General features: G+C 40.0%; 3 protein-coding genes across 3 annotated transcripts; all 3 read left to right on the top strand.

Moving 5' to 3' along the window:
- The first annotated feature begins 116 nt into the window (after positions 1-116).
- On the top strand, positions 117-3,018 carry olfm4.1 (olfactomedin 4, tandem duplicate 1). The gene is given in 6 exon segments (XM_084742374.1): positions 117-330; positions 451-618; positions 1,245-1,457; positions 1,534-1,681; positions 2,029-2,371; positions 2,373-3,018. Coding segments are annotated over 6 exon segments (1,404 nt in total). The 5' UTR covers positions 117-276; the 3' UTR covers positions 2,851-3,018.
- A 2,472-nt stretch (positions 3,019-5,490) lies between these two features.
- Positions 5,491-8,660, top strand: olfm4.2 (olfactomedin 4, tandem duplicate 2). Its single transcript, XM_084742669.1, has 5 exons — positions 5,491-5,673; positions 5,762-5,929; positions 6,508-6,720; positions 7,493-7,634; positions 7,729-8,660. The coding sequence occupies exons 1-5, from the start codon at positions 5,614-5,616 to the stop codon at positions 8,523-8,525; spliced, it is 1,380 nt and encodes a 459-aa protein (XP_084598795.1). The 5' UTR covers positions 5,491-5,613; the 3' UTR covers positions 8,526-8,660.
- Positions 8,661-8,910: 250 nt separating this feature from the next.
- On the top strand, positions 8,911-12,333 carry LOC146310649 (olfactomedin-4-like). The gene is made up of 4 exons (XM_084742963.1): positions 8,911-8,964; positions 10,536-10,748; positions 10,832-10,973; positions 11,411-12,333. Exons 1-4 carry the CDS (start codon positions 8,911-8,913, stop codon positions 12,202-12,204), a joined length of 1,203 nt encoding a protein of 400 aa, XP_084599089.1. The 3' UTR covers positions 12,205-12,333.
- Positions 12,334-13,383: the final 1,050 nt, after the last annotated feature.

Genomic DNA, 13,383 nt, shown 5'->3' on the forward strand with positions numbered 1-13,383 from the left:
ATTTCATAACACGTGGGAAATCTGTCAGATGGAAGAACCCACCCATCAGTATTCTTTCAATTCTGACGCATCCCAAACACTGATGGATCATTCTAACAAACATCCGAGTATTTCCTGTTTGCTTAAGATAAAATTTATTGTTTTATCTTGTCCTGTGCCTTTGCTAACAATGCTGTGAACTGAGACAGGTGCTGCAATCTGCAGGATGTTAAAACAGGCTATATAAACCCCCAAAGATCCAGCTGTCTTCATCATAACACCTCTGACTGCTCCACAATGATCAGCACTCTGTATTTCTTAGCGCTGCTGAGCTCCACCGTGGCCTGGGGGGTAAGTATGGCATGAATTAGATCAGATGGTTCATCTTTATTCTTTGAGGTTTTCTAGTTTTTTGTTTGTTTTTTTGAGGTAAGCTAATGTACTGTGTTCATATGACCCTTTGTTTGTCAGCGTGTAGGTCTGTGGCGTGAGGGCAGGAATGAGACAGGAGGTGGAGGTGGGGGCAGGTGCAGTTGTGACGCCTTCTTGCCTGCTTCTACCTTTCCTATCAAAGACCTGGTGGAAGTGGAGCAGAAAGCCGAGGAGATCTCACACCGACTGGAGCTGGAGATGGGAAAGGTACGCAGGAATTTGTCTCTCTTGTGGTAGTTTTTATGTCTCCTTGTAGTACTTCTGTTTCTCTGATGTTGTTTTGTGTTTCTCTGTGACTCTTTTGTGTCTCTTTGTGTCATTTTGTCTCTTCTCTCTCTGTGATAGTTTTCTGTCTCTGTGGTCTTCTTGTATCTCTTTTTAGTTGTTTTGTGTCTCTGCAGTAGTTTTATGTCTCTTTGTCGTACTATTGTCTTTCTTTGTGATAGTTTTGTGTCTATTCTGGTACTTTTGAGTCACCTCACACTCACTGTAGAAGCCAGCCTATTACTTAGCCACTGAGATGTTTAACCCACTCCACTTTTGTCTCCCCTAGTAGTCATGTTTTGTCTATTTGTCATAGTTTTATGTATCCTTGTGGTATTTTTTGGTTCTCTTTGTGGTAGTTTAGTGTCCCTTTTAGTTGTTTTGTGTCCCTTTATGGTATTTTTGTGTTCCCTCATAGTCTTTTTTGTCTCCTGGTGGTAGTTTTATGTCTCCTTTTTGTTTCTTTGTGGTAGTCTTGTGTCTCTTTGTGATGCTAGAAGCATGAGCGACAGATATTGCCATGTATAAGACAGACAAAAATGTGTTTTTTTTTCATTACTTTATTTCAGCTGGAAGACTATACGACCAAGTTGACTGAGTATGCAGAAAAGATAATACAGTTGACAGTAGAAATTGAGAAAATGGAGAAGAACCCTGACGACTACGATGATGTTGACATAGAGGAGATAAAGGTGCAAATTAAACAAGTGGAGGCTCTGATTAAAGAGCTGCAGCTCTCTATCAATGGCTCCACCACAGTCTTCAAGTCTCTGCGTGTACAGGTAAGTCATGATGATGGCGGTCACTGCATCAGTAACACGTATCGCCAATTCAGTGGCAAACCATGTCTCCTCACAGATCACAGTCATGGTGGAGACCCTGAACAGGCTGGAGGTGACCTACGACAAGAATGTGGTTCTGGCGACACGCCGAGAGTACATCAAGGTGCAGCTGCAACTAGAGGAGTGCGAGAGACGCCATCAGGAGCTGTTCCACCCCAACATTGGTAAACCCATTCACATTAATGTCCATGTCTAGTTTTGTGTCCTTTCAGATGCTTTTTGGCTCTTTGTGGTACTTTTGTTAGCCCTGATGGTCATTTTTTGTCTCCTTGTGATAGTTTTGTCTCTATTGTTGCTCGTCTCTGTGGTCATTTTGCATCTCTGTACTCATATGATTGACTGTTAGAAAGAAATGTGAACAGTCACTTTAAACATATGCTCTAGCGAAGAGGCCCCTTTATACATTAGGGCCCTGAACCTGTGCCCGGTAGGCCCGTTCAGGAATCCATCCATGTCCCTCTTTGGAGATTTTAAACTCATTTTACTTCTCTCTCTCACTCTCTTTCTGCAGGGTCTTGCGCACACACAGGTATCATCAGGATCAGCAAGCCCATTGTAAGCCAACTGAATGCCCATCTTAATGCTGGCTACAAGTTTGGAGGCTGGGGGAAAGATTCAAAGCCTGTTCCAGATAGAGAATCTATGTACTGGTACTCTGGGTACACTGGTGCCTCCATTGTTGACGTTAGGTTCTACACTAACTACAAAAACCTCATTTTGAGAAATCACTTCCAGCATCACACCTTACACAGCAGCTGGTATGGTACAGGGAACAATTTTATCATCCGTGAGAACACTCTGTATTATCAGATCAACAAACCGTTTGGACTGGCCAAACTGAATTTTACCACTGTGAAGTAGAGTGATTCCTAAAGCTAGCACCAGATTCTCCTACACCAACTCCCCCAATCAGAACTTTGACTTTGCTGCTGATGAAACCGGCCTGTGGGTGACCTATGCCACAGAGGAGTCCAGCGGTCGCATGGTCCTCGCTAAAATAAACGAGCCTTCTTTTGGGGTTGAGGAGGAATGGCAGACTAGTGTCTATAAACCAGCGGTGAGCAATGCCTTCATGATTTGTGGCGTTCTGTATGCAGTCAGAACAGTTGATATCAACACTGAAGAGATATTTTACAAGTACGACACCAAAACCAAACAAGAGAGCTACATCAGTGTTCCCTTTGAGAGGTTCCAGGACAAGTACTCCAACCTGGACTACAATCCCACTGACCAGAAGCTCTACATGTACAACGATGGCTATTATGTTAACTACCATCTGTGGTTTAACCACACAGCTGCAGCCACTACAGAACCACCACTTCTCCTGGTCTAAATCATCATATCTGTGATTTCCTCAAGTATCACATCTCATGAGTGAATGAATCAGTGATTATTTTTCTCATTTCTTCATGCATGTTTAGTCCTATATCATGCACGATTTATCCTTCTTCCTGATTGCTAATAAATAATCTCAAGCATCACAAAAGAGTCAAGTGTGTCCTTGTGCAGTATGGTCTATGTATATAAGCAGGATAATCCCACTGCTTATAGTTTATTTGCATTTTTAGCAGTTTCTAACATTAAAAATAGACATGCAGAACTGGATCCTGTTTTCCAAGTGGAAAAATAAAGTTTCAAGGCCAGTTTTTCTTTTACTTGATCTAAACTTTACAAGTAACATCCATAAATATCCATACAAAAGGAGAATTTTAATTAGATGAACATATAATACAAATGCTACATTTTAGGGTCAATAACTACAGCTGTGCAACAGACCTTTTTAACAGAAGACATCTTGTCATGTTAGGGTTACCAGAGATCCTAAAAAATCAGGATAGTCCCCAATGACAAGTGTTATTGATGTGTTCTCACTTCTCACTCATTCTCATCTGCTCCTCCTATGACATTTCACAAAGCACATGTGTGGCTATTAAAGTGAATGGCTGAATTACATTAAGCTGCTTCAGTTTCATGGCCCCTGTGTTGTGCGTTCTGGCTCATGGTCACTGACTCTCGAATAGAGCAGAACAACATTTATTAGTAACACCCATGGCCTTCCTATAACAAGTCAAAATATCTGCTGGAAAAAACTGCAGTGAACTAGCATCAATAATATTCATAAACTGGTTGTTAATTTAGGTGATGTGGTATTTAATAATTTGCTTGTTTGTCACAAGGATGATATAATTAAATGGAAGACTTATTTCCAGTGTAAGTCTGGGGTAGACTGTACATTTTCTGCACTAGGCTACTTCGAAAAGCCTCTTTTTATGTCAAGCCACCACACAGTCTGTGGCACTAAACAAACAGATGGATGACAAACTAAAGGAAAAACTAAATAAGTTGTCTTAGTGAGGTGTTGGGCTATTATGACCTGCTTCAGCTTCAACGCACCTTGGCAGAAATTCTTGTCTCCACAAGTGTCATGGATTGAAACAGCATTTTCTCAAAACCTGTTCTCCCATAGCTGTTCAATAAAACCTGTTGCACCACATACATTTCAACTTGCCATAGACAAGCAAACACAGCTGCTCCTATTAACATTATTTATGGATGGATATCAGAGGTTCAGTTTCACAACATAATCTTTATGACTGTCACTCATAAAAACCTTTTTCTTCAAAAGTGTTTCTTTTCTGACAGTGGTGTGACTGAAGTGAGTAAAAACTGGACTTCCCGAGGTTTGAGTCAGCATTTTACTGAAATGTTTCCTCTGTGGCTTAAACTACACCGTTCAAAAGCACCACCCAAATTATGTGCATAAGATTATGCAATTAACCATGTGCATGTTGACGCTGTACAAAGAAGCAGTTCTTTCATTCACAAGTTATAGTTAAATCTGACTTCTAAGATGATGGCTGTACAAACATTGATCTGTTAAGTCTTTCTAAAAAATTTGTTCACTCATTTCATCATCATTCAATATGTCAAAATCAATCAAAAAGAAATGCATTAAAATAATTACAATCAGAATCACAATAAAGGGAAATAAGGTTATAAAAAATAATTACTTTCTACTTTACACACCTTTCCTGTCTACTTTCACCTGTCTTGTCCAATAGAGGCAAAAGCCCCCAAAATAATCTGAAAAACTCTTTAAATAGGATAATTTTTCATAGTCTGAGCAGACAGATAGAGAGACTCTTTGTGTAGGAAGTTAAGGGAGCTCTAATCCTCCATCTTGCAATCCAGAGCAGGGAAAATATGACTGTTGAAAGATAAAACTGTGCAAGTCACTTTTAATTAAGACGATTGAAAGAGGTGTTTTAGTTTGGGATGAGTTATGGGCCTTTTAATGTTTAGGGTGACCATATCTGACCATATCTATATTTGGGTGGACTATCCTTTTATGCACCCTGCAATGACTCGTTTATGTTGAAAATTATGTTATGTGGTCTGTTTTGCAACACATTGTTACAGCTGTCGCCAAGCTAAGCAGCCATGACAAAACATCATGTGCTGGCCAGACACATGTTAAGCATGTCACTTATAAGACTACAAAACAGTGATGGACAAAGACTTGTTGCAACTGTTCACAGTCTACCCTACTTGTGTGCAGTGTTTGTTAAAGAAAATCAGAAAGATCTCCACACTTTAATACATTTCTTACAGAACCCTGTACTATATACATGATTATTTTCCCCTAACATCGGGTTAAACAGCGTAAGACAAAGTATCAGGCCATGAGTCAGGAGGGTAGTAAAAGCAATGACTTTATGCCCCCCAGCAGACAAATGCATCCCTTCAGGAGTAATTCAAACAGTGACATGACAGGACTTGGATAAATTTTAAGTTATAAGTCTATAAAGAGAGCGTCAAAAATATCCATACAACACTGCTTACAGGCCATAAACATAACAAGGTGCTGCCAGAATTCACTACAGATGGTGTTTTTCTCATACACACCTTATGTTCAGATCAAACCCGACATGGTTGTTTCCTCATAAGTTAGTGTGAGCAAACAAGGATGAAGAATGTTTGTCATGATCTAATAACTATGGGAAGAGAGAGGGTGTCCTTGATGAAGTGATAAGAGCTGTCTTTAAAAAGTCTCTGACCGAGCCACCAAGGAGACACTAGAGAGGCAAACTGAGACATGATGCTGCCAGTTCTGCTGCTGATTCTACCAGCCCTCGGTCCTGCTTTGGCCTGGATTGTAAGTGAGCCTTATTTTCTATTAAGACATGTAAGAGTCATTTATTATGATCAGCTCTAATGGTGTTTTTTCTTTCTGTTTTTTTCAGCCAGTGGAGGACTGGGAGTCTGGCAATGTGACTGCATCAGTGGGTGAGTCGGGGCAGTGCGTTTGTCATGTGTATCTGCCTGACACCACCTTCCCTGCTGACCGGGTTCAGCACATGCAAAAAGTCAGCAGCGATCTCATCCTGGAAGTGGGAATTCAAATGGACATGGTGAGTATAGATTTAAATCTGAACGGCTCTGCAGCAATTATCCATTACGGCTGGGTTGCACCAACGTTAATTTTTAAACCCAATTAAATCCTAACTTTAAATGTAAATTATGCCACAACAAACTTCTAAACTAGCTTAAAATGAATCAAGATTAAATTTAAATCTCACTTTAAACCTCGGTTTTTTACTCTAAACCAAGAATAAACTTAATACTGTTGCACCAAAACTTTAAACTCCAATTTAAATTGTGTTCCAGTATTAACTTTAATCACGCTTGAGGAGGTTTAACAATTAAAATGGCTGTATGATGATGATGATGGATTGAAAATAATGAAGTTCCCCAAAGAAAGTTAAGGGACAGACTCAACTGAGTTTTGTGATGTATATTAAACTTTGTCACTTCTTTCTTTAACTTGTCCATGCGTCAAAATGATCTGTCAGTTGCTGCCAGGTCATCAGTTTTTTGGTTTTTTTTGTCTTACTGTGCTGTTGATGGTTTTTCAATCTTCTGTTATTTGACTGTACTGCTCCAATTAAATTGTTACTAATTGCTCCTTAAATTCTTTTCACTATTTCAGCTGGCGAGCTATGAGGGTCGGTTGGAGGTCTACTTGAAGGACCTTGTGGACTTGACATTCAGAGTGGCCATACTGGAGAGCAATCCTGGCGATTACATCAAACTGGACTTTGAGCTGCTCAGAATTGAGCTCAGAGAGTTTGAGGCTCTGGTGACTCAGCTCAAAGACTCCTTCAACTCCTCCTCGCCCATGTTTGACAGCCTGTACACTGAGGTGAAAGAGATGATTTTAGCCTACTTGCAAATAACATGGCTTTATTCATATCAAGTTAAGTTAAGCTGCAGTGTATTGTTTTCAAAAATCATAGATGTCATGACCTCTGGACTAAAGAGGAAAAGGACCATCCAGATTGTTACCAGCGCTGTCTTCAAAAGGCAGTATTTGATATTAATGCTGAAAGGTACAGACAGGATTTGGAGCAACATATGCTGCCATCCAGACGACGTCTTTTTCAGCGATGTCCCTGCTTATGTCAGCAAGACAATGTCAAGACATATTCTGCTCGTGTTACAAGAACATAGCTTCATAGTAAAAGAGTTCAGGTACGAGACTGACCTGCCTGCAGTCCAGACCAGTCTCCAACTGAAAATGTGTGGTGCATTATGAAGCGTAAAATATGACAACAGAGACCCTGGACTGTCGAGCACCTGCAGTCATATATCAAGCAACACTGAGAAAGAATATCTCTTCCAAAACTTCAACAGTTGGTGTTTTCACTTCCCAAACACTTACTGTTCTTAAAAGAAAAGGCGATGTATCACAGTGGTAAACATGCCCTAGCACCAACTTTTTTGGAACATGTTGCAGGCATATTTACAAAACAATAAAGTTAATCAATCTCACATTTGTACTGTATTCAACTGAACATAGGTTGGAAAAGGTTTTGCAAATTGTTGCATTCTGTTTTTATTTCCATTTTACACGTCACAGCTTTTTTTGGAGTTGGGCTTGCAGATTACAATTTGATTTATGTGTCTGTTCACAGATCCGCAACATGACCCTCATTGTGAACCAACTGGAGACTTATGACAAGAGCAACCTGGAAGTGATCCGCATCGAGTTTGCCAAGCTGCAGAAGAAGCTGGAGGAGTGCCAGAAGGAGCAGGACTCCATCAAACCAGATATTGGTAAGATAACTAGTTGGAAGATTGTGGATTATGGCTAAAAAAACAAAAAATCAGACATTGTCAGCCAACACAAACAGTTCTCTTTTCTTTTCAGGCAACTGTAATCACACAGGAATCATGAGCATCAGCAAGCCAACAGTGATCCAAGTGAATGCTCATCTGAGTGCAGGGTATCAGTACGGGGGCTGGGGTAAAGACTCCAAACCTGTTAGAGGCTATGAGTCAATGTACTTCTATGGGGCATACACCAGTCCCTCTCGTCTGTATGACTTCTATTTGTACTCTAACTATGACAAGCTCATTCTGAGGTCTGCATTCAAAACACACGACATACCAAGCGGGTGGTATGGTGTGGGAAACAATTTCATCGTTCACGGTAACACCATCTATTACCAGATTAACTCGCCTTTCAGTATGGCCAAACTGAATCTGACCAGTTCCAAATATGACTACAGAGTGATCCCAGCTGCTAGCCCGAAGTTCTCATACAGTTACTCCGACTATCAGAACTTGGATTTTGCAGCTGATGAAACTGGCCTATATGTAATGTATGCCTCAGAGGAGAGCAAAGGTAAAATAGTCCTCGCAAAAATAAACGAGAAATCTTTTGGCGTCGAGGAAGAGCAGAACACAGGTGTGTTCAAGCAGTTGGCTGGGAACGCTTTCATGGCCTGTGGAGTCATGTATGCCACCAGGTCTGTAGATTTGACCACAGAGGAGATCTACTATGCGTATGACACTAAGACCAAGGAGGAAAAACACCTCAACATTCGCTTCCCGAAGTTCCAGGAGAGTTACAGCAACCTGGACTACAATCCCACCGATCAGAAACTCTACATGTACAACAACGGTTACTATGTGTCCTACAATGTGAGGTTTAACAAGGAATGATCAATCTTCTCTGTGATCCACCGTATTGTGATTGATACAAGTGATCTGTATTTACTCACTCTATAAAGCTATGTACTGTGATGCATAGACTTTTTTACTGTCTTTTCCTGAATAAAATCAAAGTGAAGCATTCAAAATGTGTGAAATTTTTTTTATGAATGTTAATAAGGCTGTTACAAAATTACCGATACATGCAATGAAGGAGGAGGTGGTGATTAAAAATGTATCTCATTCCAGATAATCAAATGAACCAATTAAATGACAGTAAATTAAAGTAAAGTAAAAGTGAATAAATGAAAGTAAGAGAGGCATCAATGAAACTGTTACAATAAAAAAAAGAGTAAATAAAAAAAAAAAAAAACTAAATTCACTAATTGTGCAACACATGCAGCAAGTTACCACTGATCTGAAGCTGGAGGTGGAGATGCAGATTAATAAAGTAAGTATCCAACTTGTTGTTTGGATGGCAGCATATGTTGCTCTAATTTAGTTGTGTGCAGTTGTTCAGGTCCAGCTGAAAAAGCCAATTTAGTAGATGATTTTAGTCATCAGAAAGGATAATATATACAATAAATGTATCACAAGTTAGAAAAACATTGATTAGATCCAGGAGTGACTTCAGTAGTGAACTGTTACTAACTATTTCTAGTGATCTTGGCCTTTTATATTGACTCTCACTAATGATTATGGCCATTAGATCTTACAGCCTGTCAAAATATACTGTACTCCATCCATCAATAGATACTCATAACACCAGCTTTGCATAAAAAATAACTTAGATTACCAATATAATATTTATTCAAGTGATATTTACATGACAACACTGTCTTGTTGACAGCACAGTACCAGCTAGACCACAACACATCACAACACATAGAGACTGCATATACTTCTTGTCCAGATGAGTTTTACTCATTTGTGTATCATCTTTCAATCTAAGCTGCCTGTACATCCTGCTATAACTGTTTATTTGCTTATCTTATCTTTGTTTAGCTTTGCTGTCTTATTGGTTGGTATTTCTATACAGAAGGACAGATGGAAGGCTTTGCATTTATAACACCCCCACTGCATGTACTGCAGTGGGCCTGCAGGTTTTTGATTTGACTAACCAGTGTCAGTAGAGGCAAGAGGCAAAACGTGAAAGATTAAAAACACAATTTATTATTTTTATAAATACATTAAAATCAACAGAGCATGGCAATAACCTATCTTGACTATCCAGGAGGCAGAGCGGTCAGTTCCCTAATCGCTAATCGTTCCTACAGTCGTCACTTTGTCATCACACTTGTAAACGGCAGACCTCTGAGCTGTCACCATAGACCAGGCCGGCATCACACGTCAGCCTTTAGAAAGCACAACTTTGCCTTAGGGCAGCAGCGTGTGGCATAGACCTTGGCCTGCAGACAGAAACAGCAGAGGACGAGAGGCCATATTTACAGTGAGGTGAATCTTACACGCACACAAGGAAATGGTGAGAGCACTTTCAATAGTCAGACATTCACTTGAATCACATGTATAAGACACCTGCAGACAGAAACACAAGAGAGGATGAGAGGCTGCAGGGTTTGTGGCTCAGGTAACCTGCAAGAGTGAGGCACACTCGATCACACCTGGCAGCAATCAGCACCTGAATCACAGCCATTGGCTCACAGCAAAACAGAAGTCCTTCCACCCCACACACAGACACACAACCACTGCACAAAGAAAACCACTCCCAACCAGTGCCAATAGAATGAAGGTGACCATACAGGTCTATCCTGTTGCACATATTTTTATCCTGGCCCGTGGTGCTATTTATCCAGCTAGATTATTTTGGTGTGAGCTTCTGTATTATTTAATGTAAAATATAGCAATGAACAGCTACATATCTTTTGAGGGCAAATTAACAGAATGCAATTTGCATCAGTCTTGTTTGTGGTTATCTTGTTAAAGTAGAGCTACATTATTAAATCCAATTGCATGACAGTACTTGCTTAAAAATATCAAAACTGATTAGTGTGTGTCTTTTAGCTTGTTTACTATGGAGGCAAACTGGACGTGTTCTTAGGAGAGCTGGAGGACCTGACTGTGAGAGTGGCTATACTGGAGAGCAGTCCTGACAGCTACATCAAACTGGACTTTGAGCTGCTCAGGATTGAGCTCAGAGAGTTTGAGACTCTGGTGACTCAGCTCAAAGACTCTCTCAACTCGTCTTCGCCAATGTTTGACAGCCTGTATACTGAGGTAAGAAGACATGTCAGGACTCAGATTCACTGCTTCTGTCCATTTATTGGTTATATCATGGTAACTGAGTCTGTTTGTACCAGATTCACAACATGACCCTCACTGTGAACCAACTTGAGACTTATGACAAGAGCAACCTGGAAGTGATCCGCATCGAGTTTGCTAAGCTGCAGAAGAAGCTGGAGGAGTGCCAGAAGGAGCAGGACTTCATCAAACCAGATATTGGTACGTACAGAAGCCCCTCTCTCCTCTGTTTATGATAAACACTATAACACGATTGCCGGGATAATTTTTCTTTCATCTGTGACATTTTCTGTGAAGTTGCTGTAATACACTACCCTATATTTTTAAAATGACGTAAAGAAGTCATGTTTTCTTCTAGATGAATTTTAATAGAGGTACACTTAAGTCAAAATCATTTGTGAAAACTGGTAAAAAATAGTTTTGGCAATGTATCCTGACAAAACTTTTATTTTCACCTGTTCTTATATCGTCATATCATATACACAGGAGAGACAACAATTTAGATTTAGAAAATAAATCAGTAGATTTTTTTTTATTTCCTCAACTGCCTCTCAGAGCTTCCAGAAGGCCATCAGCCAGGTTGTTGCAGTAGCTGGTCAGCAGGTTGCATGTAACTATTTCTTTCTTTTTCTTTTCAGGCAACTGTAATCACACAGGAATCATGAGCGTCAGCAAGCCTACACTCATTCAAGTGAATGCTCATTTGAACCCAGGATACCAGTATGGTGGCTGGGGAAAAGACTCCAAACCAGTTAGAGGCTATGAGTCGATGTACTGGTACGGTGCATACAGCAGTCCCTCTGTGTATGAATTCTACTTGTACTCTAATTATGACAAACTCATTCAGAGATCCTCGTTCACACACCACAGTCTGCCACAAGGGTACGGAGGCACTGGTAATAACTACATTGTCCATGGTAACACTGTTTATTACCAGGCTGCCAACCCATTCAGAATGTCCAAATTAAATCTGACCTCTTCTGTTTTTAGTCACAGGGAAATCACAAAGGCAGGTGAAAGTTTCACCTATACTTATTCACCTAACCAGTACCTGGACTTTTCAGCTGATGAGAAAGGATTGTGGGTAATGTATGCCACAGAGGAGGCCAAGGGCAAAATTGTTTTTGCTAAGGTAGATGAGAAAGCGTTTGGTATTGAGGACGAATGGAGCACTAGTGCGTTCAAGCCTCAAGTAGGGAATGCTTTCATGGTATGTGGTGTTATGTACGCCACCAGGCCGAGAGATCTGAAGACAGAGGAGATCTATTACTCATACAACACCAGAACTGGAGAGGAGAAACACATGAACATCCCCCTACAGAAGTTCCAGGAGAAATACACCAACCTGCACTACAATCCCACTGATCAGAGGCTGTACATGTACAACAATGGCTATTATGTGTCCTACAATGTGAGATTCAACAAAGAATGATGCCTCTTGTTATCAGTCGGCTGTATTGTGATTGATACAAGTGATCTTCACCGACTCTCTCTACCATTATGATATCTCTGTGATCAAACTACATTTATTTTCTTGATTAAAATCTGAATTGAGCATTCATATGAGTGGCCTGTTTTGTTTCAGTCAGGGATGGAGGAAGTATTCAGATCTTTCTGAATAAAAGTATGTAAGTAAAATCAGAAAAACAACGTAAAATATCTGCTTATACATAAGCATTCTGATGTCTGTTTAAGAGTTAGCATTAAATACACACACAATAAACAATTTTTAAATTCTTTTTTAAATTCTTTTTACATTCAAATGAAGTATGAGCTGTTTGGAAATGACAGCCAATAAACACATTCTGTCTTTAACAAAATTTTACCCTAATCTCGTCTATTTTCACTTCCCTCCATGGAGATAATTCTCTCCTCATGTGCTCCCCTGTCAAGAGACTGATGCTGTGGTCACCAAATACAAAAAAACCTAAATAAATCTCTAATGACAGTGACCATAAGGGACAGGTGTTCTTTTTAGGAAAAAATACTAATATTTCTTACAATGATGTGACATTGCACAAGCTTATCAAAACGATGCCATGTCAAAGCGTGCTGTAAACAAAACTAAAGGCGGTCCAACTGTTTTTGACCAGGCAGTGTATATCAGAACACAAAAATAGTTGAAAGCAACACAAGAAATCCACTTCGTATTTTCCAAAAAACCCAAAGTCAAAATACGGAAGGACGCGAAAAAGAGAACTCCAGATCCGCGAAAGATCTCGCGAGTGATCATTTTAACCCAAACCATGATCTTCCCACCACATTAATCAAGTATTCTCAGTCAAAAAACCTACCCAGACTTATTTTATGACAGCCCTGTCACATTGTAAAACATAATGAGTTTGTACAACATAAACAGTGAAGAAACAAACACACGTATCTCGCGAGAGATCCACAAATCAAGGGTTATCGTATGGACATGACGATAGTTGAGTTCATTCTCAAACAGAAAATAAAACCCCGAAAGTTTGTAAAAGAAGAAAATACAAGGCAAAGGGGGGCAAATGAAGACCTGGCTCTCACCGATTAGCTGTGTCATGGAGAAGCATTTTTGAACAGCTCTGGAGATTTTTTTTAAAAATGACTTGGCTGTTCTTCACCTGCTGATGAA

Source organism: Lutjanus erythropterus, chromosome 18 (assembly GCF_056507025.1).
Source record: "Lutjanus erythropterus isolate fLutEry1 chromosome 18, fLutEry1.hap2, whole genome shotgun sequence".
NCBI classification, from domain to species: domain Eukaryota; kingdom Metazoa; phylum Chordata; class Actinopteri; order Lutjaniformes; family Lutjanidae; genus Lutjanus; species Lutjanus erythropterus.

Coding starts and splice junctions, on each gene's coding strand:
- LOC146310649 (XM_084742963.1), top strand. CDS start 8,911: ATGCAGCAAGTTACCACTGATCTGAAGCTGGAGGTGGAGATGCAGATT. Junction 10,749..10,831: donor TTGACAGCCTGTATACTGAG/GTAAGAAGACAT, acceptor TGTTTGTACCAG/ATTCACAACATGACCCTCAC. Junction 10,974..11,410: donor CTTCATCAAACCAGATATTG/GTACGTACAGAA, acceptor TTTTCTTTTCAG/GCAACTGTAATCACACAGGA.
- olfm4.2 (XM_084742669.1), top strand. CDS start 5,614: ATGATGCTGCCAGTTCTGCTGCTGATTCTACCAGCCCTCGGTCCTGCT. Junction 5,674..5,761: donor GTCCTGCTTTGGCCTGGATT/GTAAGTGAGCCT, acceptor TGTTTTTTTCAG/CCAGTGGAGGACTGGGAGTC. Junction 6,721..7,492: donor TTGACAGCCTGTACACTGAG/GTGAAAGAGATG, acceptor GTCTGTTCACAG/ATCCGCAACATGACCCTCAT.